Here is a 22,868-nt window from a genome sequence, read left to right as displayed (position 1 = left end):
TGTTCGCTATTATATTCTCATTATGTAGAAGGTGGTCTGACACAGAGGTTGCTTAACAAATACTAGAAGGATGGATAATTGAAGAAATTACTGGGGAGACAGACAAGAACTGACAATTACAACATGATTTTTAAAAGGGTAATAAAAGCAGTGTAGTACTTGGGAAACAGAAAAGAGATAGGCCTACCTCCACTTAGGATGGAGGAAATGGTCAGAAGTGGCATTTGCATAGTATCTTAAATGATGATGGGGGCTTGCTTACGTGGGTGTGGCCTTCCAGGCAGAAGGACCAGTGACATGCAGCAGCTGGTGTAGCAGAGTTGGGAGCAGTTAGAGCTGGGGGGTGGTGGGGGAAGGGGAGGTGCAGGGTGCAAGAGGCGGAAAGTTAGTCTCCAAAGCTCTGTTAGTCAAGGAGAGTGATACATCAAGTTTTGTGTTCTAGAGAGATGACTGGAGAGTGGATTGAAAGGGGGAGTCTGGGCATGAGAAGTTTATTTGTTCTGTATTAGAGGTCCAGGCAAGAGATGGTAAAGGCCTGAACTAAAGCAGAAGTGAAGAAAGACAAACATGTAAGAAGGGACACAGAGCTGATAGTCTTCTACTATTAGATAAAGAGATCAAGGGAGGTGGAGACAAGGTCAGCATAACTATTAGTTTCTAATTAGGGCAATTTAGGTGCTATTCATCAGGAAAGAAACTGTGACCTGGCTTTCAGTGCCTCTCCTAGCTTCCATGCCTGCTTATATCTGTTTGTATGTTTACTGACCAAGGTAATATGTGCAAGAGACTGTGAGATGTGGAGGTCAATACAGTTAAGCCACAATTATAACTCATAAAATGTTAGAACTGGGCCTCCCTGGTGGCGCAGTGGTTGAGAGTCCGCCTGCCGATGCAGGGGATACGGGTTCGTGCCCCGGTCTGGGAGGATCCCATATGCCGCGGAGCGGCTGGGCCCGTGAGCCATGGCCGCTGGGCCTGCGCATCCGGAGCCTGTGCTCCGCAACGGGGGAGGCCACAACAGTGAGAGGCCCGCATACCGCAAAAAAAAAAAAAAAAAAAAAAAAAAAAAAAAAAAAATGTTAGAACTAGGAGGAATTTCAGAGATGAGCTAAATCTCTGCCACAAAGTTGTTTCCACTGTTAATTAGAATAGGCTTTTGCATTTCGGCTCTTGGATACTTGAATTACACTCATCAAACTATCTCAGAACAATTCTGAATAGGAATTTTCAGGAGGCATCCCAAAATGGAAGGGTGGTGCATCTGATTTTACATTTCTTTTTTTTTTTTTGTGCGGTACACGGGCCTCTCACTGTTGTGGCCTCTCCCATTGCGGAGCACAGGCTCCGGACGCGCAGGCTCAGCGGCCATGGCTCACGGGCCCAGCCGCTCCGCGGCATGTGGGATCTTCGCGGACCGGGGCACGAACCCGTGTCCCCTGCATCGGCAGGCGGACTCTCAACCACTGCGCCACCAGGGAAGCCCTGATTTTACATTTCTAAAACCAATCTATTTTGCCATTACTATTTCACTTCATTGTAAAGATTAAAGACATTGCCGGGATTTAAAAGATCTTCAACTAACCCAGAAGTGTGCTGCAGGCAGCATAATATAAATGCAAGGACAATGGAAAGGTATCATGAAGCTTTAACCCAGTCTTGTCTTTGTTAGGAATTAACTCTGTCTTTAGGCACTCAGCTGACCTCTTAGAGCCTTGCTTTCCTCTTCTATATAATGGGAAGTTCAATCTGGAGCAGTGGTTCTAAATGTAGGTTACATATTGGAATCTCCTGGAATGCTTTAAAAAGCCCTAGTGCCTAAATCCTACCTCCAGAGATTTTGATTTTATTGTTCTGGGGTGATGCTTGAGGGGTTTTTTTTTCTTTTTCTTTTTCTTTTTTTTTTTTAACTCTCCTGATGATTCCAGTATACAACCAGATCGCAAACTTGTTCTAGAAGTTAAAAAAAAAAAATCCTGAATAGTAGGCTGACTGAATTCTATTTCTGTGGGTAAATTTGCCCATCAAATCATAGTAAGTAAGTAAATAAATAAGGAAAGCCTAACATTGATTACAGAGCTGTTGTATAGAGAGTATTCTGCTAAACAGTGGGGGATATAAAATCTCTACTGTTAATATAGTTGAAGAAATAAACAAAAAAAAATGGAAGTGAAACTCCTTCTCTTTGGAACAGGTCCATTTCCCAAAAGAGGCATTGTCTATATTTCTTCCAGAATTGAAGAATGCTGCTGCATTGTATCACCTCAATTTTTAAAAATCCATTTATTTTAGCAAGAGGATCTTTCCAAGAGCAAGGTGGGGTGAAATGACAGTTGTGGATGTTGAGGGACTTAAATTGGATCTTAAGGTAAAAAGGGATGCAGCCAGGCAAGGAGGAAGTGGGTTCCAGTGGAGAGAATGCTAGTCAAGACGTGATTATAGGCAAGTGAGTCAGGAGGATCAGTGCAGCCATCTTAAAAGGGCCCCCAGTACTTGTAATAGGGAGTTGTTGTTTTTTTTTAAATTAATTAATTATATTTAGTTTTGGCTGTGTTGGGTCTAAGTTGCTGCATGGGCTTTCTCTAGTTGCGGTGAGCGGGGGCTACTCTTCGTTGCAGTGTGCAGGCTTCTCATTGTGGTGGCTTCTCTTGTTGCGGAGCACGGGCTCTAGGCACGTGGGCTTCAGTAGTTGTGGCACGCAGGCTCAGTAGTTGTGGCTCGCGGGCTCTGGAGCGCAGGCTCAGTAATTGTGGCTCACGGGCTTAGTTGCTCCATGGCATGTGGGATCTTCCCAGACCAGGGCTCAAACCTGTGTCCCTTGCATTGGCAGGCATATTCTTAACCACTACACCAGCAGGGAAGTCCCTGGGATTTTATTAAAACCTAGAGAAGAGACAGTTTCATAAGGATGGAGGCAATAATGAGTGGTATGCTTTGGAAGTCCAAGAGCATGAACAAGGGGAAAATGCCTGTGGATTTTGCCATTGAGGACCATTAGGGACCTTTGCATTTCAGCATCTGCCTGAGTATAGTTCCCATCACAAGTAAGATAAAAGCCAAACCCTTTACCATAGCTCACTCAGGGCTCCACAAGATCTGGTCTTAACCAGACTCTCCTTGTTCCTCACCAGCTGCGTGAGCTTCATGTTCCTCAGACGCTCCCAGCTTGTGGCTTCCTCCTTTGCCCCTGTTCTTCCTTCTGTGCATAGCCATCTTCACCTCATTCCTTCATCTTGAAGCTCACAGCCCCTCTCCAGCACCCTGCTCCGATTTATCCTCCACAGAAAGACTTCCCTTGTGTGAAAAAGTCAGTACCATACCCCTCTGTTATTCTTTACCCCTTTACCATGATTTATTTTTCTTCAGAGCTGCACTGATTTCCTAGGCCTGCCATAACATATTACCACAAATTGGGTGGCTTAAAACAACAGAAATTTATTCTCTCACAGTTTTAGAGGCCAGAAGTCTGAAATCAAGGTATTAGCAGAGTTTGTCCCTTCAGGAGGCTCTGAGGGAGAATCTGTTCAGTAACTCTCTTCCAGCTTCTGTGGTTCCTGGCGCTCCTTGGTGTTCCTGGGTTGCTGCTACAGCACTCAGGTCTGTGCTTGCATCTTCACATGATGTTTCCCCTGTGTGTGTCTCTCTCTGTCCAGATTTCCCCCTTATGAAGACACCAGTCATTATGAGGGGGCTCACCCTTATCTTATATGACCTCATCTTAATTTGATTACATCTTCAAAGAGTTTATTTCCAAATAAGGAAGGTGACATTCACAGGTACCCAGGGGGTTAGGACTTCAACACATTTGGGGGTGGGGGGACATAATTCAACACTACAGGAGCACATAATATTATGCTACATACTTATGCTTGTTTGTGTTCTTTCGTCCACTGAAATATAAGCCCTAAAGGCAGGGAGTTGGTTTTGTTCAGTGCTCTCTGAGTCCTACCACAGTACCTGGAATGCTCAATATTAGTTGGATGAAATTGGCCCACATGAAGTAGAGGATGGTTTGGATAATGAGAAAATGGGAAAAGCTGGTTAAAAAGACTCTTCATTCAAGAAGTTTAGCAGGATGAAAAAGGGCCACAGTAATGGTTAAGTCAACTTTAAGGATTTCAAACAGTGAAGCTTAGGCCACACTGTGAGCCACTTTTTCCATGAGATGGTTACCCGAGTCCAGGGATTACCTTTCAGCTCTGCAAGAGAAGAAAATGAATTTAGCATCTTCCCCAGGTACAGGAGAACTGACTCATGATAACCAAACTAAAAAGAAATGGATTTGTAGGCCAGAATGCCATGTAACTATTAAGAGTGTCTCAATAGTTAGGATTGATTTTTCTGCCAAGGGCAGTACATTCACTAATGGTAATCAGTTTATATACCTGAAGGTTTCTTGATAAATATGAAAGTTTAGAGTCAGCAGAGTTGATATTTCTCAAGGGATATTCCATCAAGCAACGGCAGCTGATATACTCTCTTTTGTAGGGTGGGTTTTCCTTAGAGTGAGGGTGTGAGCTCTCCTGCTCAGCAATTTTTGTACTTGGGAGACCTGCTTTCTATAGGTTCAGCATGTTTTAGTGACTCCGCAATTGAAGCAAGGCCATTTGGATATTTTCCCTCTCATAGCGTGGACAAATGGAATGAGTTGGTAATTAAAGTAAGTATCTTTTCTGTATGAATTGTGTTGCATAGTAACTAAATAGTAGATGAGGGGAATTGATTACTGGTGGGATTCTAGTTAGTAAAGAAAGAATGATGAAATTTGTGTATCACCACATTACAATCCATAATGGAACCGTGAATCTAGGCTATGATCATCAATGGCTGCAATTTTAAAATCATTAAGTGAAAACTGGTAGGAACTTTATACTGGACGAAACAGACTGACAGCACCTAAACCCAATGACCAGAGAACATCACCGAGAAAGACTTCATGTGCGTCCTGTGATGCAGTAGGAAAAACAGAGCATCTCTTTTAAGTATTCTTGTAAAATATCAAACCCAAATTTGAGTAAGCCTCGATTCCATCTGTTTATAGAAAATACAGGAAGTAGAGCAATGTGTTAAACCACATCTTGTGTAATCAATCATGCAAATCCAGAATATGGGAAATTGCACAGCCTTCCTACTCTCAAAGTGTGGTCTGCAAACCAGTAGCCCTGATAGCTTCAGAGAGCTTGTTAGAAATGCAGATTCTCAGGCCTCACCCTGGGCCAGCTGGTTCAGATTCTGCCTTTTAACAAGATTCCTAGGTAATTTGCACATCCCTTAAAGTTGGAGAAGCATTGCAAAGGACAATGACCTTGTTTTTTTTCAACACATAAATGGTTAGGGAAAAAAGGGAGGGAACTGTTACAGTGGTATGGAGGGCATATTATTGCTTTCTTGGGCTTACAGAGTTGAATGATACTCAGTAGCATCATTGGGGGAAAGATTTAAAGAATGTGCATTATAATCTTCACTACAGTCCAATGCAGAGTTGTAGTGAAAGAGCCCTAGTGTAGGAATCCTGTTTTCGCATTACAGTTGACTCTGAACGACACAAGTTTGAATTACGTGGGTCCACTTATATATGGATTTTTTTTTCAATAAATACTAACACTACACAGTCTGAGGTTGGTTGAATTTGAGAATGCAGAACCACAGATTCGGAGGACTGACTATAAAATTATACATGGATTTTTAACTGCGTGGGGGGTCGGTGCCCCTAACCCCATGTTGTTCAAGCATCAACTGTATAGTGTAATCACATTTCAGACGATTCAGAAATTCAGTACAGGACTTAAGAATGACATTGTTATTATCTCTAAAGTTAAAGAGTACAGATTTATCTTACCTTTAACTTAACTATTTGAGATGTTTTTCTCTGAAGTTAAAAAATTTTTTTTGCTTGGACAGACCTCTTCAAAGTTTTACTGAGCCCATTCCCATTTCTAAAAGGAGGACATTGGAGGATCTCAAGGATTCTAACACTCAAATTTTAGGATAAAAGAATTATTTAAAAATTTAAAGTATACATGACTGCTGATAGTCTTCAAGTTGATTAAAAAAACGAGGTGTCCCCTCTTCATCAGCACAACCTTTCCTTGGCCACATTTTGTAATATGTATCTGAGATCTTGTTGCCAAACCACAGAGAGGTGGAGAGAATTGCATCAGCTGGCTGCACAGTGCTTGGGGCAGCATCGCAAAGGAGCCCCAGGATCAGCCCTCCACCCAGGATCTGGGTGAGGTAGTTGAGCCCATCATCACTTTACTTGCCAAACGTGACTAGATGTGACGGGTTCAGGAGTCAGTTTATCACATATTTATTTATTTACAGGTTTTGCTTTCCAGAAGTGTTTTAAATGGGCCATGCTATTTAAGGAGTGGAGTGTATTTTGTTTTAAAATGTTGGTTTCATTTTTCATTTGATCCAGTGAATCTTAATCATTAACAGTGTCTTAATTTGCCCACTTTTTCTGATGTAACAGTTCTGATGGCTGGGAATAAAGGAAGAGGACGTGCTGCTTACACCTTTAATATTGAGGCAGTTGGATTTAGCAGAGGTGAAAAGTTACCTGATGTAGTATTGAAGCCACCCCCACTATTTCCTGTAAGTACATTAACAGCAAAATGCTCACAGGGTGTTTTTTCATGTTTCAGAGAAAATTTAAATTCTGTATAAGACTTGAATATATGATATCATTACGATATCCTAACTATAAGAAAGTAAAAGAGATTGTGTCACTTACCTTTAATTTAAATATTTCCACTGTTCTTTTCTGAAACTTTTCTAATTTTCAAACTGCTTTCTTAAAATACAGAAAACTATATACACCTTTTCCTGAATGTATTCAGTATTTTTTGAACCAAGAAGTTTTTTTTCAATCCTTGCATCTTATAATGCTGTTATTGATATATTCCAATATTAAAATAATATTTTTAAAAGTAAAGTCAGGTTTTACAGTGGTCCTCACTTCCCATTGTGCCAGACCTTCACCTAATGATTTTCTTCTCATCTTGTATCTATAGAAGTTAATTTTGTTCCCTAGTATACCACTTGATCTTTTACCCACTGAACTTTTTTTTTGCTTATTTCCTTATTAAAGTCAATTTTAATTTTGTTGCTCTTTCTCAGAATATAAGCATTTGTACTATATAAGCATTTCTACATTTAGTGTTGCTTTTAAATTTAATGAGTATGCTGCAGACTTAATTGGTGTAATTTTTAATCTAATGTTTTTGCTTTATATTAAGTTTAAATGTAAGCTTACATTTCCAGATGCACATGTGCTGTAGTATAAAATATGAAAAAATCATAAATAACCAGATACTCCCTCCAGGAATCTTTTCCCTCTTTTAAAAGGAAACATCCTTTGTTGAAAGATTTATGTAAGTAGAGGACCCTGGATAAATGTATTGGGGATCTAGATGTCTCACATGGGGAGTGTCTACTTTTTGCTCTTGGTATTTTGCCTTTCTGATATTCATTACAGCCTAAAAACAAAGGTAAATATCTCAGGTATAGACATAATGTCACTTTACATTGATTTCTTTTAAAACAAGCTCTTCTTCATGTGTGAGGTTACTTCTAAAGCTTGGGAATATTAGTACATACTGTTTTTTTCTGCACGGAATAAAAATGAAATTCCTTATTACTGGCTAAAAGGCTCTGTCTGATCTGGCCTTACTGATGTCTCTCTGACCCTTTTCCTGCCACTGTCCTCATTCCTTAGCCATGCTGATCTCCTTGTTCCCTTAGGCATTTTCCTCTGCTTGTTTCCCTGGCTCGAGCCATTGATTTCCCCATTTCTTTGCATGGATGGCTTCGTAATTTTATCTAGATCTCTGCTCAAAGGTGACTTCCCCGAGAGATCATGCGTGCTTACCCTGTCTAGACCAGCCACTTCCAATCTCCACGTACTCCGTTAGCCACTCTTTCCTCTTCCTGGCTTCAGCCTTCCTATTTCACTTATCACTATCTGAAATTTTATATTACCTCATTTGTTTACTTATTTTCTCCTCTAGAATGTAAATTCCATGTAGGTAGGAAGTTTAACTAGTTCATCGCCTGTTGTCCTTGTGACTTATAACAGGCACTCAATAAATAGTTGTAGGGGCTTCCCTGGTGGCGCGGTGGTTGAGAATCTACCTGCTAATGCAGGGGACACAGGTTGGAGCCCTGGTCTGGGAGGATCCCACATGCCACGGAGCAACTAGGCCCGTGAGCCACTACTGAGCCTGCGCGTCTGGAGCCTGTGCTCCGCAACAAGAGAGGCCGCGATAGTGAGACCCGCACACCGCGATGAAGAGTGGCCCCCGCTCGCCGCAGCTAGAGAAAGCCCTCGCACAGAAACGAAGACCCAACGCAGCAAAAAAAAATAAATAAATTAAAAAATAAATAAATAAATAAATAGTTGTAGAATGAATAAATTCAGAGTGAAATTTTTTAAATGTACCCTATACTTAGCCTGTGAAACCAGAAATATCTTTTATATGTACCCTGAGTACCCACATTTTAATGAATATATATATTCTAAATATATATACATATGTGGGTGTGCATGTAATTTTTAAAAATTGAAGATACAGATTCAAATTTCTGCTTTGCCACTTTTGTGCTATATGGGCATATAGATTGTTCATTTCTCAGTTTCCTCACTATAAAAGGGGAGATATTGATACTTTAGATGAGTTCATGGATTTTGAATATTGAGTACATCCAGGTTGTAGTATGTAGTAACCAGTTGTTAAATGGTAGCTGCTACTACTTTTTTTTTAATGCTGCTGCTCCCACCAGTACCACCACCACGGACTGAGGTTAATAGGAGACTAAAGAGGCTGCTTTTATTTGGGTGCCTTGATTGTTAAAATATAGAATCACAGTCAACAGACTGTATAGCAAAATGATTATTGGTGTGATCAGTAGAAAAATTAGGGCAGGTAGGAAAACTAAGTATCTTTTCTACTTCTAAAAGAAGAGCAAAATTGGGCTTCCCTGGTGGCGCAGTGGTTGAGAGTCCGCCTGTCGATGCGGGTTCGTGCCCCGGTCCGGGAGGATCCCGTGTGCCGTGGAGCGGCTGCGCCTGTGAGCCGTGGCCGCTGGGCCTGCGCGTCCGGAGCCTGTGCTCCATGACGGGAGAGGCCGCAGCAGTGAGAGGCCTGCGTACCGCCAAAAAAAAAAAAAAAAGAGCAAAATAGGAGATGGGTGAAAGGTTTAATAGATTATAAAAGCTCAAAATCCTTAAAACTTAATACCTGTAAAATGTAGTTTTTCAATAAAACTGACATTTTTCAGGATATAGACAAAAAGGATATTAAAATATTTAATTTATTTTTAAAAATTGCCTCTTAATTTAAACAGGATACAGATTATAAACCAGTGCCACTGAAAACAGGAGAGAGTGAAGATTATGTGCTGGCCCTGAAACAGGAGTTGAGAGAAACAGTGAAAAGAATGCCTTATTTTGTAGAAACACCTGAAGAAAAACAAGGTGCGTATTGGACTCTTTATGTGGTTCACTGTCTACAGATGAAATAGTGTTTCAGCATAAGATATATGACCTTTAATACTGATTGATTTGATTCAGTCAGAAATTTCAATCAGCTGCCTTGAAAAAGCATATTTATGTTGATTTAACAGAAAATATATCAAACTTTTTGATATTTTATTTTTTAAATTATCTTTCAAAATAGAAGTTTTATATGTTCAGTGAAATTTATGAAAAACAGAAGTATTAAGAAAGTAAAAATCACCTGTATTCCTTATGTCTAGAGAACTACTATTAATATTTTATTGTATATTCCAGATTTTTCTTCTGTGTGTGTATTCCTTTTATAAAATTGGAGTCATATTACTTTGTATTTTCCTTTTTCACTCAATAGCATATTATTATCATTGTCACATATTCTTTTCTAGTTAATTTTTATTGGAGTATAGTTAATTTACAATGTTGTGTTACTTTCAGGTGTACAGGAAAGTGAATCAGTTATACATATACATATATCCACTCTTTTTTAGATTCTATTCCCATATAGGTCATTACAGAGTATTGAGTAAAGTTCCCTGTGCTATACAGTAGGTTCTTATTAGTTATCTATTTTATCCACATATTCTTAGCATTCTTAGAAAATATGATTTTTGATGACTATGTGGTATTCCCTTGTGTGGATATAACATTATTAATTGTAACTAGTTCCATGCTGTAAGAGTTAAGATTGTTTCTAGTTTTTTTTCTCGTATGTATAAAACTGTGAGTACTATCCTTATACATAAATCTTTAATCAGGTCTCTGATTATTTAATATTTTGGTTAAAATTTTTGAAAGCCTTGACTGTATTTTGCCTTACGATTTATATATCAGATATAAAATATAAAATATGTATTCACTGGTTATGCCAAGGACAGAGAGGGGAAATTACAGTTGGAGAAGGCTTGACAGTCTCAGACCGGAAGTGCAAACTGATTTTAGAGGAAGAGAACACATTCCTAAGTAGTTATTTAGCACATAGAACTATATTGATTTTCAGTTTCTGCCCCTGAATATTGAAATTAGAGAGATCGATATCATCCTTGAGTTCTCAAAACAACATCATTAAAACATGAGAAATAAAAAACAAACAAACAAACAAACAAAAAACAAAAAAAAACATGAGAAATTCATATAGTATCATTTCATTCCGTTAGTATTAAAAATGCATAGCCTTTTCCCTCATTCTAAAAGATTTAGATTGGATAAGAATCAAAAAGGAAGGCTTATATAGTACTATTACATGTGCTTATAATTGTAAGAAGCATTTTAGACAAGTTTATTTAATTTTTCAAAACATAGCTTCTTGAAGTTATGTAATAAACGGTTTGATATTTTTACCTCAAAAATACTGAATTTTTTACTTTCATGATTATGTTGCATGCTTTTCTCTATTTGAGTTTAAAAATGAAATTAAATCTCATTTTAAAGATTTAAATAAGTAAGATTAAATGAACTAATAAATATTCATTCTTAGTGAATAGTGTAAGATATACTTTAAGCTTTTTAAAATTAGTCTCTTGGGGCTTCCCTGGTGGCGCAGTGGTTGAGAGTCCGCCTGCCGATGCAGGGGACACGGGTTCGGGTCCCGGTCCGGAGGGATCCCACATGCCGCGGAGCAGCTGGGCATATGAGCCATGGCCGCTGAGCCTGCGCGTCCGGAGCCTGTGCTCTGCAACGGGAGAGGCCACAACAGTGAGAGGCCCGTGTACCGCAAAAAAAAATAAATAAATAAAATTAGTCTCTTCTCTAGATTATGGGATGTACTTACTTAACTAAATGTGGTTGTTATTAAAGTACATGTCTAATTTAAAAGTATGTCATACCATGGAGACATTTATTTGAGTCTTTTAAACCAGGAACATAATTTTGTTCCTGGTTTCGGAGAGTAGCTGGCTTATACCCGGATCAAGAGGCTCTTTACCTTTGATAACTGCATAATAAAGTATTTAAATATATAAGGAATCTTTTGCTACTGTTCCAGAAGAAACCTCTTGCATAGAATTTTCCAAATTGATACAAGTATATTCTCTTTGAATATACTCATGTTTACCTCTCTTTCCTGATATAATGTGTTATTAAAAAAAACTATGGTTGAAAGTAAAGGCTTGAGCTTCCCTGGTGGCGCAGTGGTTAAGAATCCGCCTGCCAATGCAGGGGACACAGGTTTAAGCCCTGGTCTGGGAAGATCCCACATGCTGCGGAGCAGCTAAGCCCCTGTGCCACAACTATTGAGCCTGCGCTCTAGAGCCTGTGAGCCACAACTGCTGAGCCCATGTGCCACAACTACTAAAGCCTGTGCGCCTAGAGCCCGTGCTCCACAACAAGAGAAGCTACTGCAGTGAGAAGCCCGCACACCGCACGAAGAGTAGCCCCTGCTCGCCGCAACCAAAGAAAGCCTGTGTGCAGCAATGAAGACCCAATGCAGCCAAAAATAAATAAATAAAATAAATAAATTTAAAAAAAAAAAGAAAAAAAAAGAAAGTAAAGGCTTTTTCGGTCGGGGCATGACCTTGGCAGACCTGCACTCTGAGCCTCTGTTTACTGCGTGCAAAAGGCACACGAGGCCCAGGGCGCCGCCTAGAGGCACCTGGAGGAAGGAGAGTTGGTGCAGAGCCGGAAGAGCATGCAGCCAGGCGGGGGTCGCGGCTCCTACAAAGGCACAGAGCATGTCAGTAAGCTGAGATTCAGTGGCTAAGACCGCTGTTAAGAGCCTTCTGGCACTACTAATATCAGAGCCCTGTGGCTGACAGGGTCTTGGTGCTCTGGCTCGGTGTCAGGCCTGTGCCTCTGAGGTGGGAGAGCCAAGTTCAGGACATTGGTCCACCAAAGACCTCCCGGCTCCAGGTAATATCAAACAGTGAAAGCTCTCCCAGAGATCTCCATCTCAACACCAACACCCAGCTTCACTCAACGACCAGCAAGTTACAGTGCTGGACACCCTATGCCAAACAACTAGGAAGACAGGAACACAACCCTACCCATTAGCAGAGAGGCTGCCTAAAATCATAATAAGGTCACAGACACCCCAAACACACCACCGGACGCGGTACTGCCCACCAGAAAGACAAGATCCAGCCTCATCCACAAGAACACAGGCACCAGTCCCCTCCACCAGGAAGCCTACACAACCCACTGAACCAACCTTCGCCACTGGGGGCAGACACCAAAAACAATGGGAGCTACAAACCAGCAGCCTGTGAAAAGGAGATCCTAAACACAGTAAGTTAAACAAAATGAGAAGACAGAGAAACACACAGCAGATGAAGGAGCAAGGTAAAAACCCACCAGACCAAACAAATGAAGAGGAAATAGGCAGTCTACCTGAAAAAGAACTCAGAGTAATGATAGTAAAGATGATTCAAAATCTTGGAAAAAGAATGGAAAACATACAAGAAACGTTTAACAAGTACCTAGAAGAACTAAAGAGCAAACAAACAATGATGAACAGCACAGTAAATGAAATTAAAAATTCTCTAGAAGGAATCAATAGCAGAATAACTGAGGCAGAAGAACAGATAAGTCACCTGGAAGATAGAACAGTGGAAATAACTACCACAGAGCAGAATAAAGAAAAAAGAATGAAAAGAATTGAGGACAGTCTCAGAGACCGCTGGGACAACATTAAATGCACTAACATTCAAATTATAAGGATCCCAGAAGAAGAAGAGAAAAATAAAGGGACTGAGAAAATATTTGAAGAGATTACAGTTGAAAACTTCCCTAATATGGGAAAGGAAATAGTCAGTTAAGTCCAAGAAGCACAGAGAGTCCCATACAGGATAAATCCAAGGAGAAACAAGCCAAGACACATATTAATCAAACTATCAAAAATTAAATACAAAGAAAAAATGTTAAAAGCAGCAAGGGAAAAGGAACAGATAATATACAAGGGAACCCCCATAAGGTTAACAGCTGATCTTTCAGCAGAAACTCTGCAAGCCAGAAGGGAGTGGCGGGACATATTTAAAGTGATGAAAGGGAAAAACCTACAACCAAGATTACTCTACCCAGCAAGGATCTCATTCAGATTCAATGGAGAAATTAAAAGCTTTACAGATAAGCAAAAGCTAAAAGAATTCAGCACCACCACACCAGCTTTACAACAAATGCTAAAGGAACTTCTCTAGGCAGGAAAAAAAAGCGAAGGAGAAGACCTACAATAACAAACCCAAAACAATTTAGAAACTGGTAACAGGAACATACATATCAATAACTACCTTAAATGTAAATGGATTAAATGCTCCAACCAAAAGACATAGACTGACTGAATGGATACAAAAACAAGACCCATACATATGCTGTCTACAAGAGACCCACTTCAGACCTAGGGACGCATACAGACTGAAATTGAGGAGTTGGAAAAAGATATTCCATGCAAATGGAAATCAAAAGAAAGCTGGAGTAGCAATTCTCATATCAGACAAAATAGACTTCAGAATAAAGACTATTACAAGAGACAAAGAAAGACACTACGTAATGATCCAGAGATCAACCCAAGAAGAAGATATAACAGTTGTAACTATTTACGCACCCAACATAGGAGCACCTCAATACAAAGGCAAATGCTAACAGCCATAAAAGGGGAAATCGACAGTAACACAATCATAGTAGAGGACTTTAACAACCCACTTGCACCAATGGACAGATCATCCAAGATGAAAATAAATAAGGAAACACAGCTTTAAATGACACATTAAACAAGATGGACTTAATTGATATTTATAGGACATTCCATCCAAAAACAACAGAATACACTTTCTTCTCAAGTGCTCATGGAACATTCTCCAGGATAGATCATATCTTGGGTCACAAATCAAGCCTTGGTAAATTTAAGAAAATTGAAATCGTAACAAGTATCTTTTCTGACCACAATGCTGTGAGACTAGATATCAACTGCAGGAAAATATCTGTAAAAAATACAAACACATGGAGACTAAACAATACACTACTTAATAACCAAGAGATCACTGAAGAAATCAAAGTGGAAATAAAAAAATACCTAGAAACAAATGACAATGAAAACACGATGACCCAAAACCTATGGGATGCAGCAAAAGCAGTTCTAAGAGGGAAGTTTATAGCAATACAATCCTACCTCAAGAAACATGAAAAATCCCAAATAAACAACCTAACCTTACACCTAAAGCCATTAGAGAAAGAAGAACAAAAAATCCCAAAGTTAGCAGAAGGAAAGAAATAATAAAGATCAGATCAGAAATAAATGAAAAAGAAATGAATGAAACAATAGCAAAGATCAATAAAACTAAAAGCTGGTTCTTTGAAAAGATAAACAAAATTGATAAACCATTGGCCAAACTCATCAAGAAAAAAAAGAAGACTCAAATCAATACAATTAGAAATGAAAAAGGAGGAGTAACAACTGACACTGCAGAAATACAAAGAATCATGAGATTACTACAAGCAACTATATGCCAATAAAATGGCCAACCTGGAAGAAATGGACAAATTCTTAGAAAAGCAGAACCTTCTGAGACTGAACCAGGAAGAAACAGAATATATAAACAGCAATCACAAGCACTGAAATTGAGACTGTGATTAAAAATCTTCCAACAAACAAAAGCCTAGGACCAGATGGCTTCACAGGCGAATTCTATCAAACATTTAGAGAAGAGCTAACACCTATCCTTCTCAAACTCTTCCAAAATATAGCAGTGGAAGGAACACTCCCAAACTCATTCTATGAGGCCACCATCACCCTGATACCAAAACCAGACAAAGATGTCACAAAGAAAGAAAACTACAGGCCAGTATCACTGATGAACATAGATGCAAAACTCCTCAACAAAATACTAGCAAACAGAATCCAACAGCACACTGAAAGGATCATACACCATGATCAAGTGGGGTTTATCCCAGGAATGCAAGGATTCTTCAATATACGCAAATCAATCAGTGTGATACACCATACTAACCAATTGAAGGAGAAAAACCATATGGTCATCTCAATAGATGCAGAAAAAGCTTTCAACAAAATTCAACACCCATTTATGATAAAAACCCTGCAGAAAGTAGTCATAGAGGGAACTTACCTCAACAGAATAAAGGCAATATATGACAAACCCACAGCCAAAATCATTCTCAATGGTGAAAAACTGAAACCATTTCCTCTAAGATCAGGAACAAGACAAGGTCTGTCCACTCTCACCACTGTTATTCAACATAGTTTTGGAAGTTTTAGCCACAGCAATCAGAGAAGGAAAAGAAAGAAAAGGAATCCAAATTGGAAAAGAAGAAGTAAAGCAGTCACTGTTGCAGATGACATGATACTATGCATAGTGAATCCTAAAGATGCTACCAGAAAACTACTAGAGGTAATCAATGAATTTGGTAAAGTAGCAGGATACAATTTAATGCACAGAAATCTCTTGAATTTGTATATACTAATGATGAAATATCTGAAAGAGGAATTAAGGAAACACTCCCATTTACCACTGTAACAAAAAGAATAAAATACCTAGCAATAAACCTACCTAAGGAGACAAAAGACCTTTATGCAGAAAACTATAAGACAATGATGAAAGAAATTAAAGATGATACAAACAGATGAGAGATATACCATGTTCTTGGATTGAAGAATCAACATTGTGAAAATGACTATACTACCCAAAGCAATCTACAGATTCAATGCAATCCCTATCAAACTTCCAATGGCATTTTTCCCAGAACTGGAACAAAAAATTTTACAATTTGTATGGAAACACAGGAGACCCCCAAATAGCCAAAGCGATCTTGAGAAAGAAAAATGGAGCTGGAGGAATCAGGCTCCTGGACTTCACACTATACTACAAAGCTACAGAAATCAAGACAGTATGGTACTGGCACAAAAACAGAAATATAGATCATTGGAACAGGATAGAAAGCCCAGAGATTAACCTATACAACTATAGTCACCTTATTTTTGATAAAGGAGGCAAGAATATACAATGGAGAAAAGACAGCCTCTTCAATAAGTGTGCTGGGAAAACTGGACAGCTACATGTAAGAGAATGAAATTAGAACACTCCCTGATACCATACACAAAAAAAAACTCAAAATGGATTAAAGACCTAAATGTAAGGCCAGACACTATAAAACTCTTAGAGGAAAACATAGGCAGAAAACTGTATGACATAAATCACAGCAAGATCCTTTCTGACCCACCTCCTAGAGAAATGGAAATAAAAACAAAAATCAACAAATGGGACCTAATGAAACTTAAAAGGTTTTTCACAGCAAAGGAAAACATAAACAAGACGAAAAGACAGCCCTCAGAATGGGAGAAAATATTTGCAAATGAAGCAACTGACAAAGGATTAATCTCCAAAATTTACAAGCAGCTCATGCAGCTCAATATCAAAAAAAAACAAACAACCCAATCAAAAATGGGCAGAAGACCTAAATAGACATTTCTCCAAAGAAGATATACAGATTGACAACAAACACATGAAAGAATGCTCAACATCACTAATCATTAGAGAAATGCAAATCAAAACTACAATGAGGTATCACCTCTCAACAGTCAGAATGGCCATCATCAAAAAATCTACAAACAATAAATGCTGGAGAGGGTGCGGAGAAAAGGTAACCCTCTTGCATTGTTGGTGGGAATGTAAATTGATACAGCCACTATTGAGAACAGTATGGAGGTTACTTAAAAAACTAAAAGTAGAACTACTCTACGACCCAGCAATCCCACTCCTGGGCATATACCCTGAGAAAACTATAATTCAAAAAGAATCATGTACCGCAGCATTCATTGCAGCTCTATTTACAATAGCCAGGACATGGAAGCAACCTAAGTGTCCATCGACAGATGAATGGATAAAGAAGATGTGGCACATATATACAATGGAATATTACTCAGCCATAAAAAGAAATGAAATTGAGTTATTTGTAGTGAGGTGGATGGACCTAGAGTCTGTCATACAGAGTGAAGTAAGTCATGAAGAGAAAAACAAATACCGTATGCTAACACGTATATATGGAATCTAAAAAAAAAAAAAAAAAACGGTTCTGAAGAACATAGGGGCAGTACAGGAATAAAGATGCAGACATAGAGAATGGACTTGAGGACATGGAAGGGGGAAGGGTAAGCTGGGACAAAGTGAGAGAGTGGCATGGACTTACATATACTACCAAATGTAAAATAGATAGCTAGTGGGAAGCAGCCCCATAGCACAGGGAGATCAGCTCGGTGCTTTGTGACCACCTAGAGGGATGTGATGGGAGGTTGGGAGGGAGATGCAAGAGGGAGGAGATATGGGGATATATGTTTATGTATAGCTGATTCACTTTGTTATAAAGCAGAAACTAACACACCATTGTAAAGCAATTATACTTCAATAAAGATGTTAAAATAAAGAAATTAATTAATAACTAAAAAGCAAATAAAGGCTTTTTAAAAAATATATATGTGTGAATACAGTTTTATATATACTGTATATATACATTATGTGTGTATATATATATATATATATATACACACACATACACACACACACACACACATAGTGTGCATATACACACCATGAATGGAAAAGAATTGGCCAGACTGAATAGAAGTGCACAACTGTCATAGGGAGCCATATTCTAGATAGTGTTCCATCTCTGTATGTTCACCAGCTTTCTCTCATCCCCCACTGCCTACGTGCTTTAAGAAAGGGAGACTTATAGACTAATGTAAAGAACTAAAGGTCTACAGACTTAGACAAATAAGGTAGGAGATCTCTTCCTTATAATCAAATGGCTGGTGGCTCAGGGCATTGAGATTTGTTCACAAAGAACTGAGGGCACAGATTAAACATATTTCATGTTGTAATAGATTCAATGTTTGTTTATAGTGTTCTGAGGTAGAATTATAGAAATGATTGGTATTTTCTCTGCAATGAAATTTATTATATTTTTAATAAAGAGAAATGAATCAATGAATTTTATTATTTTAATGAGTTTTAGCTGCAAAGGTGCATAGACAGCATCTGGTCCAGTGGTTCCCAGCTCAGGTTCCTGAACCACTGGGGTCCTCTGAGCTAGAAACAGGAGTGACAGTGGTGATAATTCTGTAAGCCATTTCAGAAGCTTAATGGAAATCATACATTTACCTGCATTGTGACCACAAGGTCTGTTATTGAACAAATGGAGTTTGTTTGGTTTATTAACTCTCAATATACTGTCAGGGTCCATTTTAATTTTTTAGTTTCTTTTTGAGCAGTTCTTACTATTTTATGTAGTGATTGATATTCATTACTTATTTTTTCATAGACATCTTCCAAAGAACAAAGAGAATTTGCTTTAGAAAAGAAAAAAAATTCATATTGTCTTAGCATTACCATACTGGCCAATTGGACCCTTTCATAAATCTAAAATACAGTTTGGAACCTTAATGATCTTATTTTTCTTGCATCTTGAAATATTTTACTGTTTCATCATCATAGATATTATTTCATCACTTTTCATTAACTGTTCTCTACTATGAACTCATGAATCAATGAGTAAACAGTATATCTCTAAGAATGAAAAGGACATATGGTATTTTCATACAATTAATCTTTCACATAATATTTTGTGATAGGAACCTTGAAAATTCTGTTTGCTAAAATGATGTGACCATTTTTTTTTCTTTTTTTTTTTTTTTTTTTTTTTTTCTTTTTGCGGTATGCGGGCCTCTCACTGTTGTGGCCTCCCCCGTTGCGGAGCACAGGCTCCGGACGCGCAGGCCCAGCGGCCATGGCTCACGGGCCCAGCCGCTCCGCGGCATATGGGATCCTCCCAGACCGGGGCACGAACCCGTATCCCCTGCATCGGCAGGCGGACTCTCAACCACTGCGCCACCAGGGAGGCCCTTTTTTTTTTTTCTTTTTTGATGGTATTTATATACCAAATTTTATTTCATATAGTTTGTAACAAGACAACTGCTGAAGGCAAGGGCAAAGACAAAGATGATTGAAAGGAAATAGATTATGTAGAAATGAAACAATTTATTGGACTGATCACATTAATTGGTAATTATAAATTTAATTATGAAAATGTTTTACAATTATAGATCAAAGAAGATGGCTGGGCCATCCTCTCTTCAACAAAAGTGTGAACCATAACAGTTTTTTAAAGTGTTACATTTTGATGGTGCTAATACAAGAAGAATTGGAAGTAATGATAAGCTAAAACCTATTAATAGAAATGTATTTGTCATCTAGAATCACTTGGGTGGTGCAGGTGTGAGAAAAAACAGAAATAATCAGTTAGAATTTATTCAAGATGTATTTGAAATCTGGAATCAGGATATATGAAATGCTTATATTTAAGGCTTATACATGACAAATTCATGACGCACAGTTGATGCACAGTTAGCTGCATTCAAAGGATGTAGCCCATTTTGGGTGACTATACCTTCAAAACCAGGGAAATAGTGGAATATAATGAGTTTACTATACTTTGTTATTAAAGTTCCCAGTAATTAATTTTCTTTTTAAATAACAGCTTTACTGAGATAAAATTTACAGATCTAAAATTTACTTTTTAAAATATTTCAGTGCGGGGCTTCCCTGGTGGTGCAGTGGTTGAGAGTCCACCTGCCGATGCAGGGGACACGGGTTCGTGCCCCGGTCTGGGAAGATCCCACATGCTGCAGAGCAGCTAGGCCCATGAGCCATGGCCGCTAAGCCTGCGCGTCCAGAGCCTGTGCCCCGCAACGGGAGAGGCCACAACAGTGAGAGGCCCGCGTATCGCAAAAAAAAAAAAAAAAAAAAAAATTTCAGTGCCTTTGAGTGTACTCACAGAATTGTGCTACCAACAGTGCTATCTAATTTTTAGAATTTGTTCATCATCCTGAAGAGATACCCCCACACCCATTAGTATCACTCCCCATTGTCCCCTCCCCCCCTCAGCCCATGGCAACCAGTAATCTGCTTTGTCTCTAGTGATTTGTCTGTTCTAGACATTTCATATAAATGGAATCATAATATGTGTTCTTTTGTGGCTGATTACTTTCACTTAGCATAATGTTTTCAGGGTTCATACATAGTAAACCATGTATCAGTGTTTCATTCCTTTTTATGGTTGAATTATATTCCATTATATGTATATACCACATTTTGTTCATTCATCAGTTGATGGACATTTGGGTCAGTTCCACATTGGGGCTACCATGAATAATGCTGCTATGAACATTCATATACATATTGTTGGGTGGACATATGTCACTTTTATTGTGTACATATCTAGGGTCATATGGTAACTCTTTATTTTACACTTTGAGGAATTGCCAAAATGTTTTCTGAAGTGGTTGCACCATTTTACATTACCAACAACGTATAAGGGTTCCAATTTCTCCACATCCTTGTTAACACTTATTACTGTCTTTTTAGTTCTAGCCATCTAACTGGGTATAAAGTGGTAGCTCATTGTAGTTTTGGTTGGAATTTCCCTAATGACTAATGATGTTGAACATCTTAGCATGTGCTTTTTGTCCATGTATATCTTCTTTGGAGAAATGTCTATTTATATCCTTTGCTTTTTTAAATTGAATTCCAGTAGTTGGTTTTCAACATCTCTTATTCTTCTGTAAATTATTTGAAAGTAACTTAAAAATATAAAAATGGTTCATTGGTAGTAACTGTTATTATTAATAAATGGTAATAATTTTTTCTTGGTAAATTGAGGGTTAAATTTTTTCAAAATATAGAATCTGTTTTGGAGAAAAATTTTAAATGCAGATGCTGGGAATCTCTCATTTGCCTTCTCTTTACAGATGAAAAACTTGAGAGCAAGATTGAAGTCAAACAGTTAAATATCTAGAAAAGCCTTGTCTCTTAGTTTCTGATCTACTCTTTATTTTAGTTATCTTTGTCTAACACCATGGCCTTAGTATTATTTGGTGTACAATATTATATGTTACAGGTGTACAATATAGTGATTCACAATTTTTAAAGGTTACACTTCATTTATAGTTATTATAAAATATTTACTATATTCCCTGTGTTGTACAATATATCCTTGTAGCTTATTTTATACCTAATAGTTTGTACCTCTTAATCCCCTACCCCTGTATTGCCCCTACCCACCTCCCTCTCCCCACTTGTAACCACTAGTTTGTTCCCTGTATCCATGATTCTGTGGAAGCATTTTTTTTAACATGGAAGAAAAATCAGTGTCTGCTTGGGTCTTAATTTTTATATTTTCATCTTTTATATTACCTTCTGCTTTTCATGACTATCCTCCTAAACCAGTTTTTATGATGAACCATGGTTTCAAGCTATTGTATAATGGTGTCACTTGCTAACTTGTGCTGTTGGGAAAGGGTTTGGGCCCTCATCGAGGGAATTTCTTGTGTCAAAGTGGGCAAAGCAGAGCAAGAGCCACAGCCACAGTCCCGTTTTTGGTGAGCTCATAAGGTCCCTGCAGAGTTCTCAGCAGTGACATGGAAGGCTTGCAGCTTGCTCATTCATGCCCCATCAAGTCCAACCTTGCCTACTCCTACCCTTTTCCCCATTGTCTTCCCCAATGGATTGTGAAAAGTAGCTCACTGAGAAGCCTAAGTAAATGTGTGTACTAAGCATTCGCTTACCTTACTGGAGGTAAGCAAACAGCCCTCCATCCTCACTTAGGTACTTGAATACCTTCCAGTTATACAAGGTTTAGAGATTGGGAGCTGAAGGCCAGTGTCACAAGAAGAAAATAGAAGATGCCAAGTAGACCCCCTGCCCTTATGTGTAAGTGGCTTCCTGACTTGTATTTGGGCTTTTGTGAATATTCTTAGAGATGAGTCAGATTGTCTGATTCTAAGAACCATAATTAGGGTTTAGGTCTCTGCTCACCCCCAGCCATTCATACCCATGTGCTTCTTGCCACTTCCCTAAACATGTAATACTCATTGAACTGTTCAGTATGTGTCCAGGAACACATTGTGGAGAAATGTAAGAAACTCCCTGTATGTGAAATAAAAGATGTTACCTGGTGTTTTCAATTATTTTAAAATTTGTTTTTCTATCTTTTTTCTAGATATTGAAAGATATAGTAAAAGATATATGAAGGTGTACAAAGAAGAGTGGATACCAGGTAATTGTAAAACTGAAAATGTTAAAATAATCTTTAAAGGCTATCTCCCTACCCCATATTTTTTAGGACAAATTTTGTATTTTCACCATAGGAAAGTAGAGTCTGGCTCTTTTCCTATAATTAATTAGCAACATAGATCTTTTGAAAACTAAGATGAAAAGATTTTTATATTGTAACACGGAAGGGTTGAAGTGTTTTTTTGGAAATTTTAGGATACTTTGTTTTTCTTTTATAAACTGGGGCTCACCAGAACCATTGGGTTTTCCATTTCCTTTTGCCACAATCACAGTTTTAGTCTCTAATC

At 38.4% G+C, this 22,868-nt stretch overlaps 1 protein-coding gene across 5 annotated transcripts in view; it reads left to right on the top strand.

Annotated features, from left to right (window-relative positions):
• POLR3G (RNA polymerase III subunit G) overlaps positions 1-22,868 on the top strand; it is a 97,572-nt gene that overhangs the window by 56,671 nt on the left and 18,033 nt on the right. For 4 of the 5 annotated variants that reach the window (XM_082620445.1, XM_082620444.1, XM_082620443.1 and 1 more), the window contains exons 2-4: positions 6,473-6,594; positions 9,346-9,475; positions 22,508-22,564. In XM_082620445.1, coding sequence (XP_082476571.1) covers positions 6,478-6,594; positions 9,346-9,475; positions 22,508-22,564 — 304 coding nt within the window. In that variant the 5' untranslated portion in view covers positions 6,473-6,477. Of the gene's footprint in view, positions 1-4,579; positions 4,658-6,472; positions 6,595-9,345; positions 9,476-22,507; positions 22,565-22,868 lie in introns of those variants that run through there. The other variant, XM_082620442.1, reaches the window with a different exon arrangement.

This window comes from Mesoplodon mirus (assembly GCF_964341445.2).
Source record: "Mesoplodon mirus genome assembly, chromosome: 5".
NCBI classification, from domain to species: domain Eukaryota; kingdom Metazoa; phylum Chordata; class Mammalia; order Artiodactyla; family Ziphiidae; genus Mesoplodon; species Mesoplodon mirus.
The sequence above is the reverse complement of the archived record's forward strand: the minus strand, read 5'-3'. Positions and strand labels throughout refer to the sequence as shown.